The sequence below is a fragment of the Sinocyclocheilus grahami genome, unplaced genomic scaffold (assembly GCF_001515645.1).
Source record: "Sinocyclocheilus grahami isolate Dianchi unplaced genomic scaffold, SAMN03320097.WGS_v1.1 scaffold841.1, whole genome shotgun sequence".
Lineage (NCBI taxonomy): Eukaryota > Metazoa > Chordata > Actinopteri > Cypriniformes > Cyprinidae > Sinocyclocheilus > Sinocyclocheilus grahami.
In genome coordinates, this window is record NW_015506020.1 from 328681 (window position 1) to 343435 (window position 14755).

General features: G+C 38.2%; 1 protein-coding gene across 1 annotated transcript in view; it reads right to left on the minus strand.

The window, feature by feature from the left end:
* LOC107562808 (Down syndrome cell adhesion molecule homolog) overlaps nucleotides 1-4140 on the minus strand; it is a 142419-nt gene extending 138279 nt beyond the window's left edge. Inside the window, exon 1 of the mRNA XM_016247532.1 lies at nucleotides 3559-4140. Within this exon, the coding sequence (XP_016103018.1) occupies nucleotides 3559-3601 (43 nt within the window). The 5' untranslated portion in view covers nucleotides 3602-4140. The remainder of the gene's footprint in view (nucleotides 1-3558) is intronic.
* Between the last annotated feature and the right edge of the window lie 10615 nt (nucleotides 4141-14755).

Sequence of the window (14755 nt, forward strand, 5' to 3'; positions counted from 1 at the left end):
CAGATTTTAATAGCAGTGTGCATTGTTGAATTTACTGGTTTACATTCACATTTTCTTGTTTGTAAATTACAGTTTTATACTGTAAAATGTACAGGGTTTGGCCGTAAATGTGTTTACTGTTTTTCTGTATTTTTTACAAAATTAGTCTGGCAACCACAGCTGCCAAATTGTTTTTGTAAAAACTACAGATTTTTTTTTACAGTGTGGAGTTGTATTGACTTCAACAACACTTCAAATTACAATCCTTCATTCACCCTAAAGGGTTCAAAACAGTCTACAGCCCTTAAGTAAACACATGAAAACGGTGTAATCTAATATTATTCAAAGACAACCGGTGAAATCAGTGGCTAACGTTAAAGTCAGTGGGTGGTTTGACTCATTCAGAGTCTCGTCTTGATGGAAAATATCCTGTTTAACCGCAGAAGCTGAAGCAACTAATGCATGAATTGCATTAATAAACAACTGAACAAAATGAGCAAAAAAATTATACTGTGTGCATTTGGGGAGGAGTGTTAAGGACGCCAACTCAGAATCTTTAAATAGGTAACAGAGGATTGCAGGGCACAGGTCTTACAGGACTGTCTAACAAACTTGAACAGATGGGCCTCTAATCAGCAAACTGCCTTAATTGCCCCCAATAGATTAACTCCCACCAAACGCACAGTTCCACACAGCCAAATTTACTCAAATCATTCCTCGCATTTCTCCTTAGACTCTTGAAGAAATCCCAGGTAAACATGAAATGAAGTCATTATTCTGACTCATATGGTTGTGATTAATTTGTATAATTCTGTTAGTATAACAGTTACCGTCAGGACTGTATAATCCAACAGCATGTTTTAATACGGCTGAGATTATAATCCGTCGTGCCTGCATGTTTTTTTTCTGGACAACAAGTGACGGATTATAATTTTCGAGTAACACATTCCTCGTCCCAAACAGCTTTTGTACTCACTGTCTTCATTTATACTCAAATCTGTTTTGCTGTAAATCAAGGTGCTAAACATATTCTGTTAGCTATAGTTATAGCAATTGCATTTCTTTGCACGACATGGCTGTCGTGCACATGCAGCAGTTGTAGAGTATCGTTTTCGTGTTCACAGAAAAAAACAATATCTGTTAGACAATGCTGCACATATGACTAAAAGCACCATCTCTTAAAAAGTTCGAAATATTTTTTTAAATCATAAATGGTTGAAGTTAACAGGATTTTTTTTTTATCTAATATTAATGTGATATTTATTATTCAAAACATTGATCCTTAATAAAATAACAACCGATAAATGCTATCTGCATTCAAACCTATAAGATTCCTCTTCAATCTGTGCCCTTTTATTAAACGTCAAGGGTCACTCATTCACACAACGGCTTTATTTGATACGCAACTATGGCTCTAATAATAGAGGTTTCCATAGTGACAGGCCAAGCAGCATGTGATAAACCTTCCAGACTACAGGCTCGAAATTTCTAGAATACAGTTGCTTTCTGAGATGAGAAAGTGGCCACTTATAAACGGGAAGGTTGTTTATTCTTAGATCATACAGAAGGACACGGAACCAATCTTACTTAGTTATAATCCTAACTTTTCCACAATGAATAAATGAAGATGTCAACATCTAATTTAAAATGAAGAATGACATTTTTAAAGACTGCACACTCATCAGATATGTGCTGATTTTATGAGAATACAGGAACGGCAAAAAAAAGCCAAAGCACATCCAGCAATAGCAGGAAAGCTAGTGAGCATCTCATTTCACTGTCTGCTCTGCTAGGCGATGGTGACTGATGAGTTCTTACTGCTCTTTTATGAGTTTCTGCTATGGCAAGGTGGTGCAATTTCAATTCAAAGTTATTACAAAATACATCTCAATATTTTTTATTTCATATTTGCCCGAAGTGAGAAATGCCTTGGAGAGCTTGGCGTTTGGAGCTCAAACAGCAAGAGTAGGGGTGTATTTATCTCCCTCCTCTGAAGAGGAGGATTATTTGTGTTGTTTTCTGAGGGTGAGCTTTCTTAACATCCTCGCCGCTTCAAAATGACTGCCATTCAAAGCTTCGCATTGAGGACTCGTGCCAGCGTTTGCCCAATAGCCATTTTACATCAAATCCTCAAACCTTTTTTTTTTTTTTTCAAAGCACGGGTCTCTGTTATTTCTTTGCATCATGCAGTAACCTTCCCTCGACAATGTCTATCTGTCTGCAATTCTATTTTCCCGTCTCGCTTCATTCTGTTTTTCCCTCCATGGCTCCCTCCTTATGTACACACCCTTCCATGTTTGCACCTACTGACCATGTCTCCAGTTCAGCCCAATCACACCTTTTTACACTGGTGCGAAGGTGCAGAATTTAAAAACAGGTAAGAAAGATAGGAAAATCATGCTTAAGGCACAATTGGCCTTAAAAAAATATAAAAGACGGCTTTAAATTTCTCGCTGCACACATATGCATCCACGCAGGCGCAGTCCCTTAAGTGCACACACATACACACAGCTATCAAGGCGTTGTGTAGTATTTTTCAGCTACTGCCCTGCATTTGTCTTATGAATCTTTTTATATTTTTACATTACTGATTCATTTTTATATGCTTCATATGAAAAAGTCTCACATTAGATATGCAATTTTGAAAGCATGGTCAGCAAGCTATTTAAAACAAACATAATCTAAAAAAAAATAGAGTTGCTAAAAATATGATAGGTTTTGTAAATACAGCTGTATGATATCATATGAAAAGGATTCAATTAAATAAAGCAAATGGCTTTTTTTTCTCCCCCCACTGCTATCCACCCACTGTGAGGCTCAAGTGCACAACAGGGATGTGTTACAAAAATAACTGGATGTAATAACTTCATCTGACGTGCCCATCTTAAATGTTTAAATATCCACAGCGTTAATGATCTGCCATCAAATGATTGTGATTATTTAATAAACCAATTAAATGCAATGCCTCCGTTTATTTAAAATCACCTAAAAAAAATAAAGCCTTTATCAATTAAACAAATTCTTGCCGTCCATAATGAAATTCAACTAAGTTGATTTAAAACAGTTATACGGAGGAGGGAGGGCGCAGCAAACATAACCAATATTAAATACGTCAGTCATTGTGGATCCAAATGAAATAAATAAATAAGACCTTTAAAATAGGATGTGCAACATTATTGAAAACGAAAAGCGCATGGATGAGTAGCTTCTAAAACACTCAAGTGTGATAAACAAGAGGTCACATTCATTAGCATCTCCCCATGCGTAAAACAACCGATAAGAAACCTGTGCAATACCTGCCGGAGGCCCCTGTGTGTGCACACAGGAATCATTATTGGGAGCTTTTGCAGTACGCAGTGCTTATATAGCGCTGGCATCATCAAGGCCATAATGTGACTAATAAGGTGGATTTTATAAATGATTAGAGGAGGGAAAGTCTCCCAGCCTATAGGTGACCACCCGTGACACCATTCAAAACCCTGACATGAATTTGCATACAGTACACCTTTTCCAGAATGTCCTGATGAGAGTAAATGAAGTTTGAAATTATAGGAGAGAAGAAAAAAAATTAAGACTAACCATTCAGGATGCTCTGGAGAAAGAGAAATGCCAATATCCACATGCCCCGCTGCGTTCAATCCCCAAGCTAGATTTTCCTCTTTTCACTCCGCACACTTTGTCCACTGCTTTTTCCTGGTCCCCCACTCAGAATGCCAAAGGTAAAACGGTTCAAACAAAAGCCAGTCCAGATTTCCTGTGCCAGCGACTTGAGCGGATCTCCACCGTGCGTATTATGTGTGCGCTTTTGCGCCCGGTCGTTGCGCATGAAGGATGTGCGGGTGTTCTAGTGTGATTGTCTTGGTTAAATCTCGGATGCTCTCCGGATGCTGCTGTGCTTCAGGGGGGGGGATGCTGGATGCAGGTGCGATGCTGATTCAGGAGCGTCTTTCAACAGAGCAGGTGGTGATGCGGAGGAGAAAGAAAACTTTCAAAGCAAAAGCAACGGTGCCGTTCAAGTGTGTCATTTAAACCAAGGGGAACCAAGTATTTTGGGAAAAAAGGGAAGAAAAGGAACTAAACAGGGGAGAATAAATCATAGGTGTTTAATCAGAAATGGGAATGGAAAGAAAGTCCGGAGAAGCTGAAGCGGCAGGAACAAAGGTGAGATCCCAGAGGCTCGGATGCTCTCCGGATGCTGCTGTGCTTCAGGGGGGGGGGGGCTGGATGCAGGTGCGATGCTGATTCAGGAGCGTCTTTCAACAGAGCAGGTGGTGATGCGGAGGAGAAAGAAAACTTTCAAAGCAAAAGCAACGGTGCCGTTCAAGTGTGTCATTTAAACCAATTGCAACCAAGTGTTTTTGAAAAAAAGGGAAGAAAAGGAACTAAACAGGGGAAAGTAAATCATAGATGTTTCACCAGAAATGGGAATGGAAAGAAAGTCCGGAGAAGCTGAAGCGGCAGGAACAAAGGTGAGATCCCAGAGTCAGACCATCTTCTTGAGCACCTCTCGCCGTCCAGCAGGCTGCAAGCAGGCGCATCTTCCTCCTGCGTGGCGCTTTAATCGCATTGGTTCGTGTGCTGCTAACCCTCTCTGCCTCAGAGCATTAGAGAATAACCCTCTCTCTCTCCCCTGCCTCCACAGCCCGGCTCGCTGCTCACTGCCTTAAAGGAGCCGAGACACTCCTCTGAAGGCTGAAGGATGAGGAGGACACACCTATTTCAGGTGCGCACTTAGTATGAAAGACAGGGGGGGGGAGTCCTTCTCTCTTCTTCTCTCGAGAATCTTTGTTACCCTTACCAAAAAGTAGTATACTTCAAGTTTATTTTAGTAAGTATACTTAAGTAAAGTTCAAGTATATTTTTGAGTATACTTTATGTAGTAAGAATACAAATATCAGTGTACTAGTAGTATACTTGTAAGTGTACTATTTCAATACTCATCAAGTATACTCAAATGTCATTTTAAGTATATTTCTGAGAAGTACATAAAGCCCATTTCTGAGAAGTACATAAAAAGTAGACAAAGTATACTTTCCTATTTTCAGTTTAAAAGAAGTATACTAATAGCACACTTGTATAAACTTCTTTTTTGTAAGGGTAGCCGTGTGTCAGAGACCTTCTCCAAGCATTTTTAGGTTAGTTTAAATAAAACTTCTCAACCAAAGTGTACTTTTATCGTGTTGAAGTCCGTGTGTATTAGGTTTGAGGAGCATTCAGAGTCCACTGAATAAACTTTTATCAAATATATACACATTTAGAATGTACTGTCTTTCTCTTCTGGACAATATTTATAACTTGCCTTTTTATTCAGAGGAGTATACAAAGTTCTGTCCAATAAAATGCTGTCAGAATGTACCACTTGCTAATGCTGCGGAAGCATTAGCAAATAACAAATCTTGCTTTCTCGGTTTAGCTTACGTGAAAGAAAATCATTGCTGCTGGTCGCTGCACCATATATTAGCTATATGCTCATATGGCTAATCTTATCACACGACGTTATATATATATAGTCAGTATTCTTGCCTTTTTTTTTTTTAAACCGATCACTCTTTTCGTTTATAACAATTGAAGCCGTTGAACTGACGTGTTTGACAAGCAGTGTTGGGGGTAACGCATTACAAATAACGCAAGTTACGTAATCAGATTACTTTTTTCAAGTAACTAGTAAAGTAACGCATTACTTTTTAATTTATAAGATCATATCGGAGTTACTTTTTCAAATAAGTAACGCAAGTTACTTTTTTTCCCCAATTTATTGATTGACAGCTCTGGTGTCCCCGTGTTGAGAGAAATCAGAAGATGTTACTGTAGTTCTAAAATAAATATGAATATGCATTAATTCATCTCACTCAAAAAAAAAAACACAGATTCAGTATTCCTCAAAATTAATAAAAATAATCCAACTCAGAATATGACGCAAACCTGCAATAATTAAATGTTAAACAACACAAATATTCGTTATGTATTTAATTCCATTCTATTAACCAATGTCTTTGCTTCTGTCCTTCGATGATCCAGTTCAACCGTACTAATAAGCACAAATGACTCTAGACAAACATTTGTGTCTTTTTTTTTATTGCTGAAGTGTGTTGAATGTCTTCTTCTGCATTCTACAGTACGGACGTAAATGTGCTTTCCCTTCAGCCTGAGGCTTATTCATTTCACTTCTGTTGTGAAAAGACTTTTATATTTGCCAAAAATATAACTTTTTTATTTTAAAAACAAACAAGCAAGCCCTGTCCAGATTTAAAAAGTAACGTAACGCATTACTTTCCATAAAAAGTAACTAAGTAACGTAATTAGTTACTTTTTAAAGAAGTAACGCAATATTGTAATGCATTACTTTTAAAAGTAACTTTCCCCAACACTGTCGACAAGTATGAATTTGTTCATAATGACTTGGAAATAAACTTACCTCAGTTCAACAGAAAAAACTCATGGCATCACTCCCTTACTAAACATGATGTCTGAAAGATAAAATCTTTTCTAATTGTGGAAATGTCACAGCATAATTTTGAGCCGAAAGTGCAGGGGCAAAGAGACATTTTTAATTTCATGAAAATAAATAAATAAATAAAACAATTTTAAGGGGGGGAAAAATTACCTGTAGACCTGTGACTTGATACCTGTACAACTGTTCTCTAGCAGACTGATAAAAAAATACCTTGGTTGGAAAACAATGCAAGTATGGTACACATGTGCCGTTTTTGTGCTATACAACACTACAACACTATTGCAAACATTCAATTGGACAGAAGTATGAATGCGTTGCGTTCTCAGCGCTTCCACAAGGGATCGCATACAATGTCTTCTTTTATGGTCATATGCATGTTGGAGATCATCTCAATTGAAATCTTATTCAAGATACTACTGAAGCAATTGTTGGACATTGTTATACATTGTTATTTACATAAAATACTTACATTAGATTATCTGTTCAATCTGGAGATGTATCCAGATGAATACAAAAAACGCAGGAACATGAGAAGTGTCGCAGTACAAAGAGAAAAATTAGAGCAACAGTAAAATAAAATAAAAGACTCATATCATACATCTTTAGAGACATTCTACTGAATATTTGTACCTTTGCAACATGTCAACTTATTCGCCTAACCCTAAAGTTACTTATAGTTGAAAAGTTATATCGTCAACAGAATTTTTAAAGGGGACCGTGAAGCTTCAGCACACATATAAATACAACAAAAACAAGACACATAATAATATAATTAAAGAAAAAAAAGAAAATTAAGTGAAAGTGCAATTTCCCGGTCTAGTCTCCCTGATATTCTATGCATGACTGGGCAGTCTTTTCAAAATGTTCTATGGCTGTATATCAAGAAGTGGATGCATCCAAGTACTGAACTCTATAGGGCTTAGTTGGTGTAACATTGGCTTCCTTTTACACCTGTCATTAACATTTTTAGAGTTTAGATACCCCTCCCCTGTAAGATACCTTGAGACTATGTAAATAGCATAACAAAACACTGTTATTTTCTGTACTTCTCAAAAGAACAGGTACAGAAGGTCAATCTCCGCTCAACTCTATAAACACCCAAACAACTGCATTCAAATCCAACCCCGTTTATTTAAATGGAAATTACAATCATATCACAGATATATATATATATATTGAATTAATTTGTTTATCATTTAAAAACACTGTAACGGAACGGAGCATAATTATAAACATATTTATACAGTTCTTCTTCAGGTCTTCTACTGATACCGTCATTGAATTCCAACCAGATATGACTTGAATGATTTTTCCCTCCTCCTCTAAGAAAACAGCTGCCTTTATAGTGACGTACATTTAGGACAAGGGCATCTGGATAACTTACTGTGTGAAATACAGCACATGAACCACTGACTGCTATTGTCATGTCATAAATCAGAGTACGATATATCCTCAGTATACATGAAGGTAACATTCAATCACAATACAAGCAATTACGAGTGCAACAAGTGCAAATAGTGATAGATGCAAAATAGTAGGATTTTCAATGCACTGTAAGTGTGAATAGTAGTTACATTCTATTTGCACTGTTAGATACTATATATATATATGCTATATCTCTCTATTAATAAGTCTTGCGAACAAATCAATAAGTCGTAGGAACAAATTTTTAATTTGTGGCCATAGTATATTGTATATATTTTTCCTGCATGTCATGTGGGGGCTCTGTAAATATGCAATGAATGCACTCTTCCCAAACTTTTTTTTAATAAAAAAAAAACCTATATTATGTGTTCATTTCTTACTCAAAACCTGAAATTCACCCAATCCCGATTCCTAGTCACTCAAGCTGTATTAAATCAAATGATGTCCAGATTTCAGGTTTTGTTTTAGTAAAGAATTGTAATCAAATAAAATCAAACCAAATATTTCCAACCAAAACAAATAGTAGCCCGACTTGTGTTTCAGGTTATAGTATTGAGAGCTACTTTCACACACATCACAATATTCCACTCCTCTGTCATAATCAACCTTTTCAGTGTACACATACTCAAGTTGACAGTCGGTAAGTCAGTCCTGGTGAGAGCGGCCCCTTTGTTTTGACAACTCCGCTGAGGCCTAGTGTTCCCTTACAACCAAACACACACTGGTCTATCGGCGGCCAAATGTCAGCCCGCTGACTTCTAGACATCCTGCAGAGGATCGGGTTCCCCTTTTACTACACTGCCCATTAGCCAGGAATAGATCCGTCTAGAGCAACGCCATATGATCTCTTTTGCTACCTTAAACAATAGAGACGATAAAGACATGAGGCGCTTGTGGAGAACCAAATATAACAACGTGTAAAGTTATCCGCCCGCTGTATCATCACTAACGCACCATTTACAAATACATGCAAATACAGATTGCTCAGCACAAATATAGTCCATGTCCATAAGTGTAGTGTCAGAATTGGCTGGGTCTTCTTAGGGGCTTCTCAGACCCCACACTAGTTCAAAAACATGACCATGACTTGTCACTGAATTCACTGATGACATGCACGAATACATAGACACTACCAGTCAAAAGTTTTTAAACAGTAAGGTTTTTAATGTTTTTTTAAAGAAGTCTCTTCTGCTCACCAAGCCTGTATTTATTTGATCCAAAGTACAGCAAAAACAGTACAATTTTGAAATATTTTTACTATTTGAATATATTTTAAAATGTAATTTATATTATATATTAATATATAGATACATTATTTATTCAACACTCATGTTGTTCCAAACGTGTATAGTTATTTTTTTCTATGCAACACAAGTAATTTTTAAAGAATATTTATACAACACAATCTTTCCATACAATAATAGCTTATTGCAACCCTATCTGTCAAGTTCCACAAAAAAAATTCTTTAAAAAGTTAATCATGAAAATCATTAAAAGTAAATAAATCACGTACCCTTAAAACATTTGGAATATGTCTCAAAATGACTTTTAATTTTTATTGGCGAATTAGTTTCACCCACAAAAGCTAATGTGAAAAATTACAAATTAAAATGAAAAACAAATTCATTATGAATGTGAAACAGACATCTTTGAAATGAGTTGTGTCAGAGGCCTGGCATTAGCCGTTGATGCATTACACAAATGCTATTGAGGGGAGAACTGGGATGATGTAACATCAGTTAACTTTATTCACAACACACTGTCTGTGGTTATATCAGATATGTGCAAGCACAATTCAGCCCTGTACTTCCTCACAAACTAACGGTCTCACTGACACTGTCTAACACAGTTAAGCAAGTTAATAAAACGCATACATAATTGAACATTTATATCTCCTCCAAAAGTAACATACAGTGCGTTCATGTTATTTTCTGATCTTATTTGATGACAGTATTAAGAATTGTTCATGTGATGTATACGTGATATGTCAAGTCAAGTCAAGTTTATTTGTACAGCGCTTTTCATGATACAAATCATTGCAAAGCAACTTTACAGCAAATTAAGTTTCTACAATATTTAGTGGTAGCTTATCAGTGGTGACTGTCAGTTAATGTACATATGGCAGAAATGTACGGAAAAATCAATTAAAAACGTAATAGAACAGACGATGAACACTATTAACAGAAATCATTATATGATGCAATCAAACTTATAGCAAATATAGCAAAAAATGTCATTTGTTAAATGATTGCCTCAGGCAACAGTATTTTGTTTGTTGAAGTTTACTTGAGTAATAGGCTTCACTGTATATATATAATAAAAAAAAGTTACAGTAAAAATTATACAAGAAAAACCATATGAGTAAAATGCATGGCACATAGCATATGATAATATTTTATTTAAACAGTTTTGTCATTTTTAGATTTTTTGTTATCGGTAATAGGGTGCTTTTATGTTATTTCGTTAATTTCTCTGTAACGAATCATCCACTGAAGGCGAGCGTAAGAGAGAACCAAGTGCAGTTTATTTACAAGTGATCCAAACGATAATCCGAGACTTGACATGAACAGACTTGACTTGGCATGGACAGGACTCACCAACAGCAGAGTTACAACATCAATACACGACCAGAGTCGATGGCAACATGAGGGCTACTTATAGCAGACAAGAGGGTCACATGACAAGAACAAACCAATGGGGAACAAGACACATAACTAAGACAACCAATCAGAACATGACACAATGAACAGAGGATCCAATGGCATGAATACATGAGGGCAGGGAAGCATGACACAAACAGCATAAAACAATTACAAAATAAAAGACATGGAAAACATGAACATGACAAAACCCAAACATCACATTACATTCACAATATTGCATTATTTTAGTGTCATGCCTTACCCTGATAGTGTTTTGTCTTGATCCCTATGTGTACCATGTTTCATGGACAGGCCACTTATGATTCATTATGTGGCTTTCTGTTATTCCACCTATATTATCATGGTGGTTTTGATTACATTTAAAGGTGAACGCAGATTTTGTCAAATACACGGTTATAAGCTGTAAAATATACTGGCACAAATATGCCATCTTGTAATACCTGAATCATTGTCAATGTATTTTTTATGGTGAATTTCTGGCACTCACAGATTGTTTTTTTATTTTCCATATTAGCTTGTATCTCTTGCACGTCTGATGTCACTATTCTTTCCTTCATAATCTAAGGATGCTGTTTGAGATTGAGTTGCAATTAAATTTATAAAAAAGTAACACTGGTATGTACGTGTACAATATATTAATTTACATTAAATTAAAATAATATTATTACTATGGCTGTCAGTCAAAAAGCTATTTTTAGGGCTGGGCAAGTTAATGCGTTATCGCGTTAACGCATTAATTGATTAACGCCGACAATTATTTTATCGCGCGTTAATGCAGTTTTTTATTATGAAAGTCCGTTGCTCACTGGCTCTGAATACATATACAGACAAACCATGGGTCACAGGAGGGGTGGGATGTTGATCAGTACTGGCTTGGGATGAGTGTCATCACGCATCTCAACCAATGTGCTAACGACTTTATAAGTGGGAAACAGGAAGTTTCCAATAGCACGTGAAGACAGCAGAGAAGCGCTCTTGCTCAGCACAGTGGAGAGCATAGTTTTGTTAACTTTGTGGTTTATTATTTTGAGTCGTTTGGGACGCGGTAGCACACGGCCTTCTCACAATATATTGCTTTACAGATCTATCACTTTTGCCGCTCAGAAAAGTTCAAACAACCACCTCTTCCAACCGAGCCAGGGCCGGCTAAACTGCGGCACGGAGCGATCGCACTAGTCAAACGAACCAGGCTTTGGGGGTCAAACGCGCTTGGGCACGGTTAAAGGTCCCCTGAAATGCTTAGAAACACACAGCGTTACTCTATGTGTTGACGTCATTTTAACTGAAACAGGAAGACAGGGCGGGACATATCAAGCAGCCCCGCCACTTTTTAAAATAGCCAGTAGCGTTTGTTTATATCACAGCTTGGGCTAGAGCCATTCAGAGCCGTTGAGCTCCGTAAAGCCGCATTTGACAGGGTATGCCAGCCACAATCTCATCCATATTGCTATCAAATATAGCATTATGTGTAGAATTCAAATAGCTCTGATACATTTTGTGGTCTGCGCCGACTCGCGCATGTGATCCGCTCCGTGCTATCGTGTCTCTGGCCCAGAGCAGAGTGTGTGTGCGCGGTGCGGTGGTTAGCGTGACACAGCGCGAAACGGAAAGCATATTTACACTGTTTGAATCGTTCCCTGTCCCCTATATAGTGCACTACGTGCCATTCACTGTACAGAAAATACTCATTCTGTGGACAAGTGACCGATTTCAGCCGCGGCTTCAGCGTCTATTTTATAGTGTAGGGGCGGGCGCTTCGGATTCTAGAGAGCATTTGATTGGACAGAAAGTTTGATGAGAAGCTGAAGTACGATGTGACGTCAAAAAAATCGTTGAGCCGTTTTGGCGGAAGTGACGAACTGCAAGCTTTGAATGCTTATATCTTCTAAATGCAAATTTTGTCACTGTTTTGGCGCACACTGCCTTAAGACTAACATATTGATACTAACACCCAAAAAACTTTAATTTTGATTTCATGGGGACTTTAAGATTGCCTAGTGTGAGTACACCCTTATTCTCCCGCATCCCGCACACACGAGTCTCTACCCGCCCACACCCGCACTTGCCCATCTAGTGTTGTCCCGCACCACACTCTGTTGCGCTGGGTACCGCAATACTGCAGCTCTCTACACGGAAGGTGATTACATTAATGTTATAAGTTGAGATTTACAAGAAATCTTTTAACTGCTACTATGTAAAAGGAATACTGCTGTAAAAAAGCACCTTATTTGTTTAAAGTCTTTGCAAACCAAATGTTATTGCACTTTTGTTCATATAGCAGTACTTCTAAATGAAAAAAAGTGCACAATACACTACTTCTGAATTTATTATTGAATTTTGTGCATAACAATACAATTAATCACGATTAATCGCAGACAATCATGCGATTAATCACGATTAAAATTTGTAATAGTTGCCCTGCACTACTATTTTTGTGTTAAATTAGAAAAGTATCAAGTAGATCAAAGGTCCGCAACCACCGGGTCGCGACCCACTACCGGGCCGTGGAAGAATTGCTACCAGGTCGCAAGAACGTTCTGGGAAAAATGTGTATAGATATGACTCTCTGTTATTTATTGCGTGTTAATGATTGTTGTTATTATTCAGTATTTTCGGTGTATGCGATTGATATGGAGTAGCAATTTGACGATTTCATGTTAAATAAGTAAATGAAAGATCTTTTCTGCTCGGATCTGTCACATATTAGGGGTTAAACGGATCGCAGTTGATCCGTGATACGTACGGACGAGACCCTATATTGTTCGGCACGCACGTGATTCGCAGATTAATTTGCCAATTTACACGTTCAAGCTATTTTAAACCACAAGAGTAAGAAACGAAAGAGAGCTCAATTCGATACTCACGCGCTGTTCTTGTTGCATATATACACATAAAATTAGCTTATGTCAAAACGGCTTCACGGCACTGTGCTTTAAATACTTTTTTTTTCTTGCTTATTCGAAAAAATAAGCAGATCTGTGACTGTGAACATTATAGTATTGTTGCCCTGCATCATATCTGGGGATTGGGCCAGTGTGTTAACTGCATTAAAATATTTTAAATCACATTATCTTTTCATAGCTAATTCATTACGTTAACACGTTAAACTGACAGCCCTAATTATTACATATATCACATACCACCACTATAATTATAATGTAACATCTGTCTTTATGAATGTTTAGTTTACCGAATAAATGTTTTCAATGCCATGCCAGCATCATGACAGTTGCAATGGGTTTTGTGTGTAGTAATGTGCTTTGTATGGCCTTGGAATACATCTCGGAGTGCATATTTTTATTTGTTTGTTTGTTTTTTAAACTTTTAAAAGATGTGGTTGTATGGAAAGTGTGTCAAGACTCATAGATTCAAGATTCAGCCACATGAGGGTAAGTAATGACAGTTCCCTTTCAGTTGGTCACTCTCGACGTCACGTCGGAGGACCGACGAAATTGGGATCTCGCTTAGAGGGACCAATCTACTTCGAGTGTAAACTAAACGAGCCAATGCACATTGGCATGCGATTATTGCATCCAGCTGCTGCTGATCACAGCGTGAGTATAAGTAGGCAGCAGGTGCAGCGCATATTCAGCTTTTCGCTTCGGAGCCGAGCGATCACATCGTTCCGCTCCTGACTACTCTACGGAGAGAAGACTGAACGAGTTCAGCACTCTCTTGGAGAGCTCTTCGTGTTGGCGGACGGCGCTTCAGCGGTGGTGGTTTCCCGTGTCGAGTGGGTTGCACACATCAGGCTGCACTACCCCCTGATTGTGTTGCAAATGATCATCTCCCCTGTGCGCCTCAGCACGCTAAAAGAGCTTTTTCCCCTAAAAGAGCAAATTCGGGTGCGTCTTTCTAAAGACGACGTTGCTTGGCAAACCTGATGTTACGTCTTTATAAAGACGATGTGGATCTTGCTATAGACAACGTATCACCCGGGCGTTCTGGATGCGGTCGTTACCTGGCGCTGGGTGATGGTCACGATCGCTGCCTCTCGTACCTGGGCATGAAGCACGCTGAGGTGGCTTTCGTGGATGGTTCATGCTCCCATTGCGGGGGTATGACCATCTCGGAGTTGCGGACCAGACTCCGTTACCTGCAAAGGGCGGAGTGCCCGTGCCACTGCCTAGATCTGGGGTTCCCTCTGGTGGCAGCCGGGGGCGTCCTTCTTCTAGCGGTGGGCGGACTGGTCTTACGGTCACGGTGAGGAATTCCCCTCCAGGGATGCCCAAGC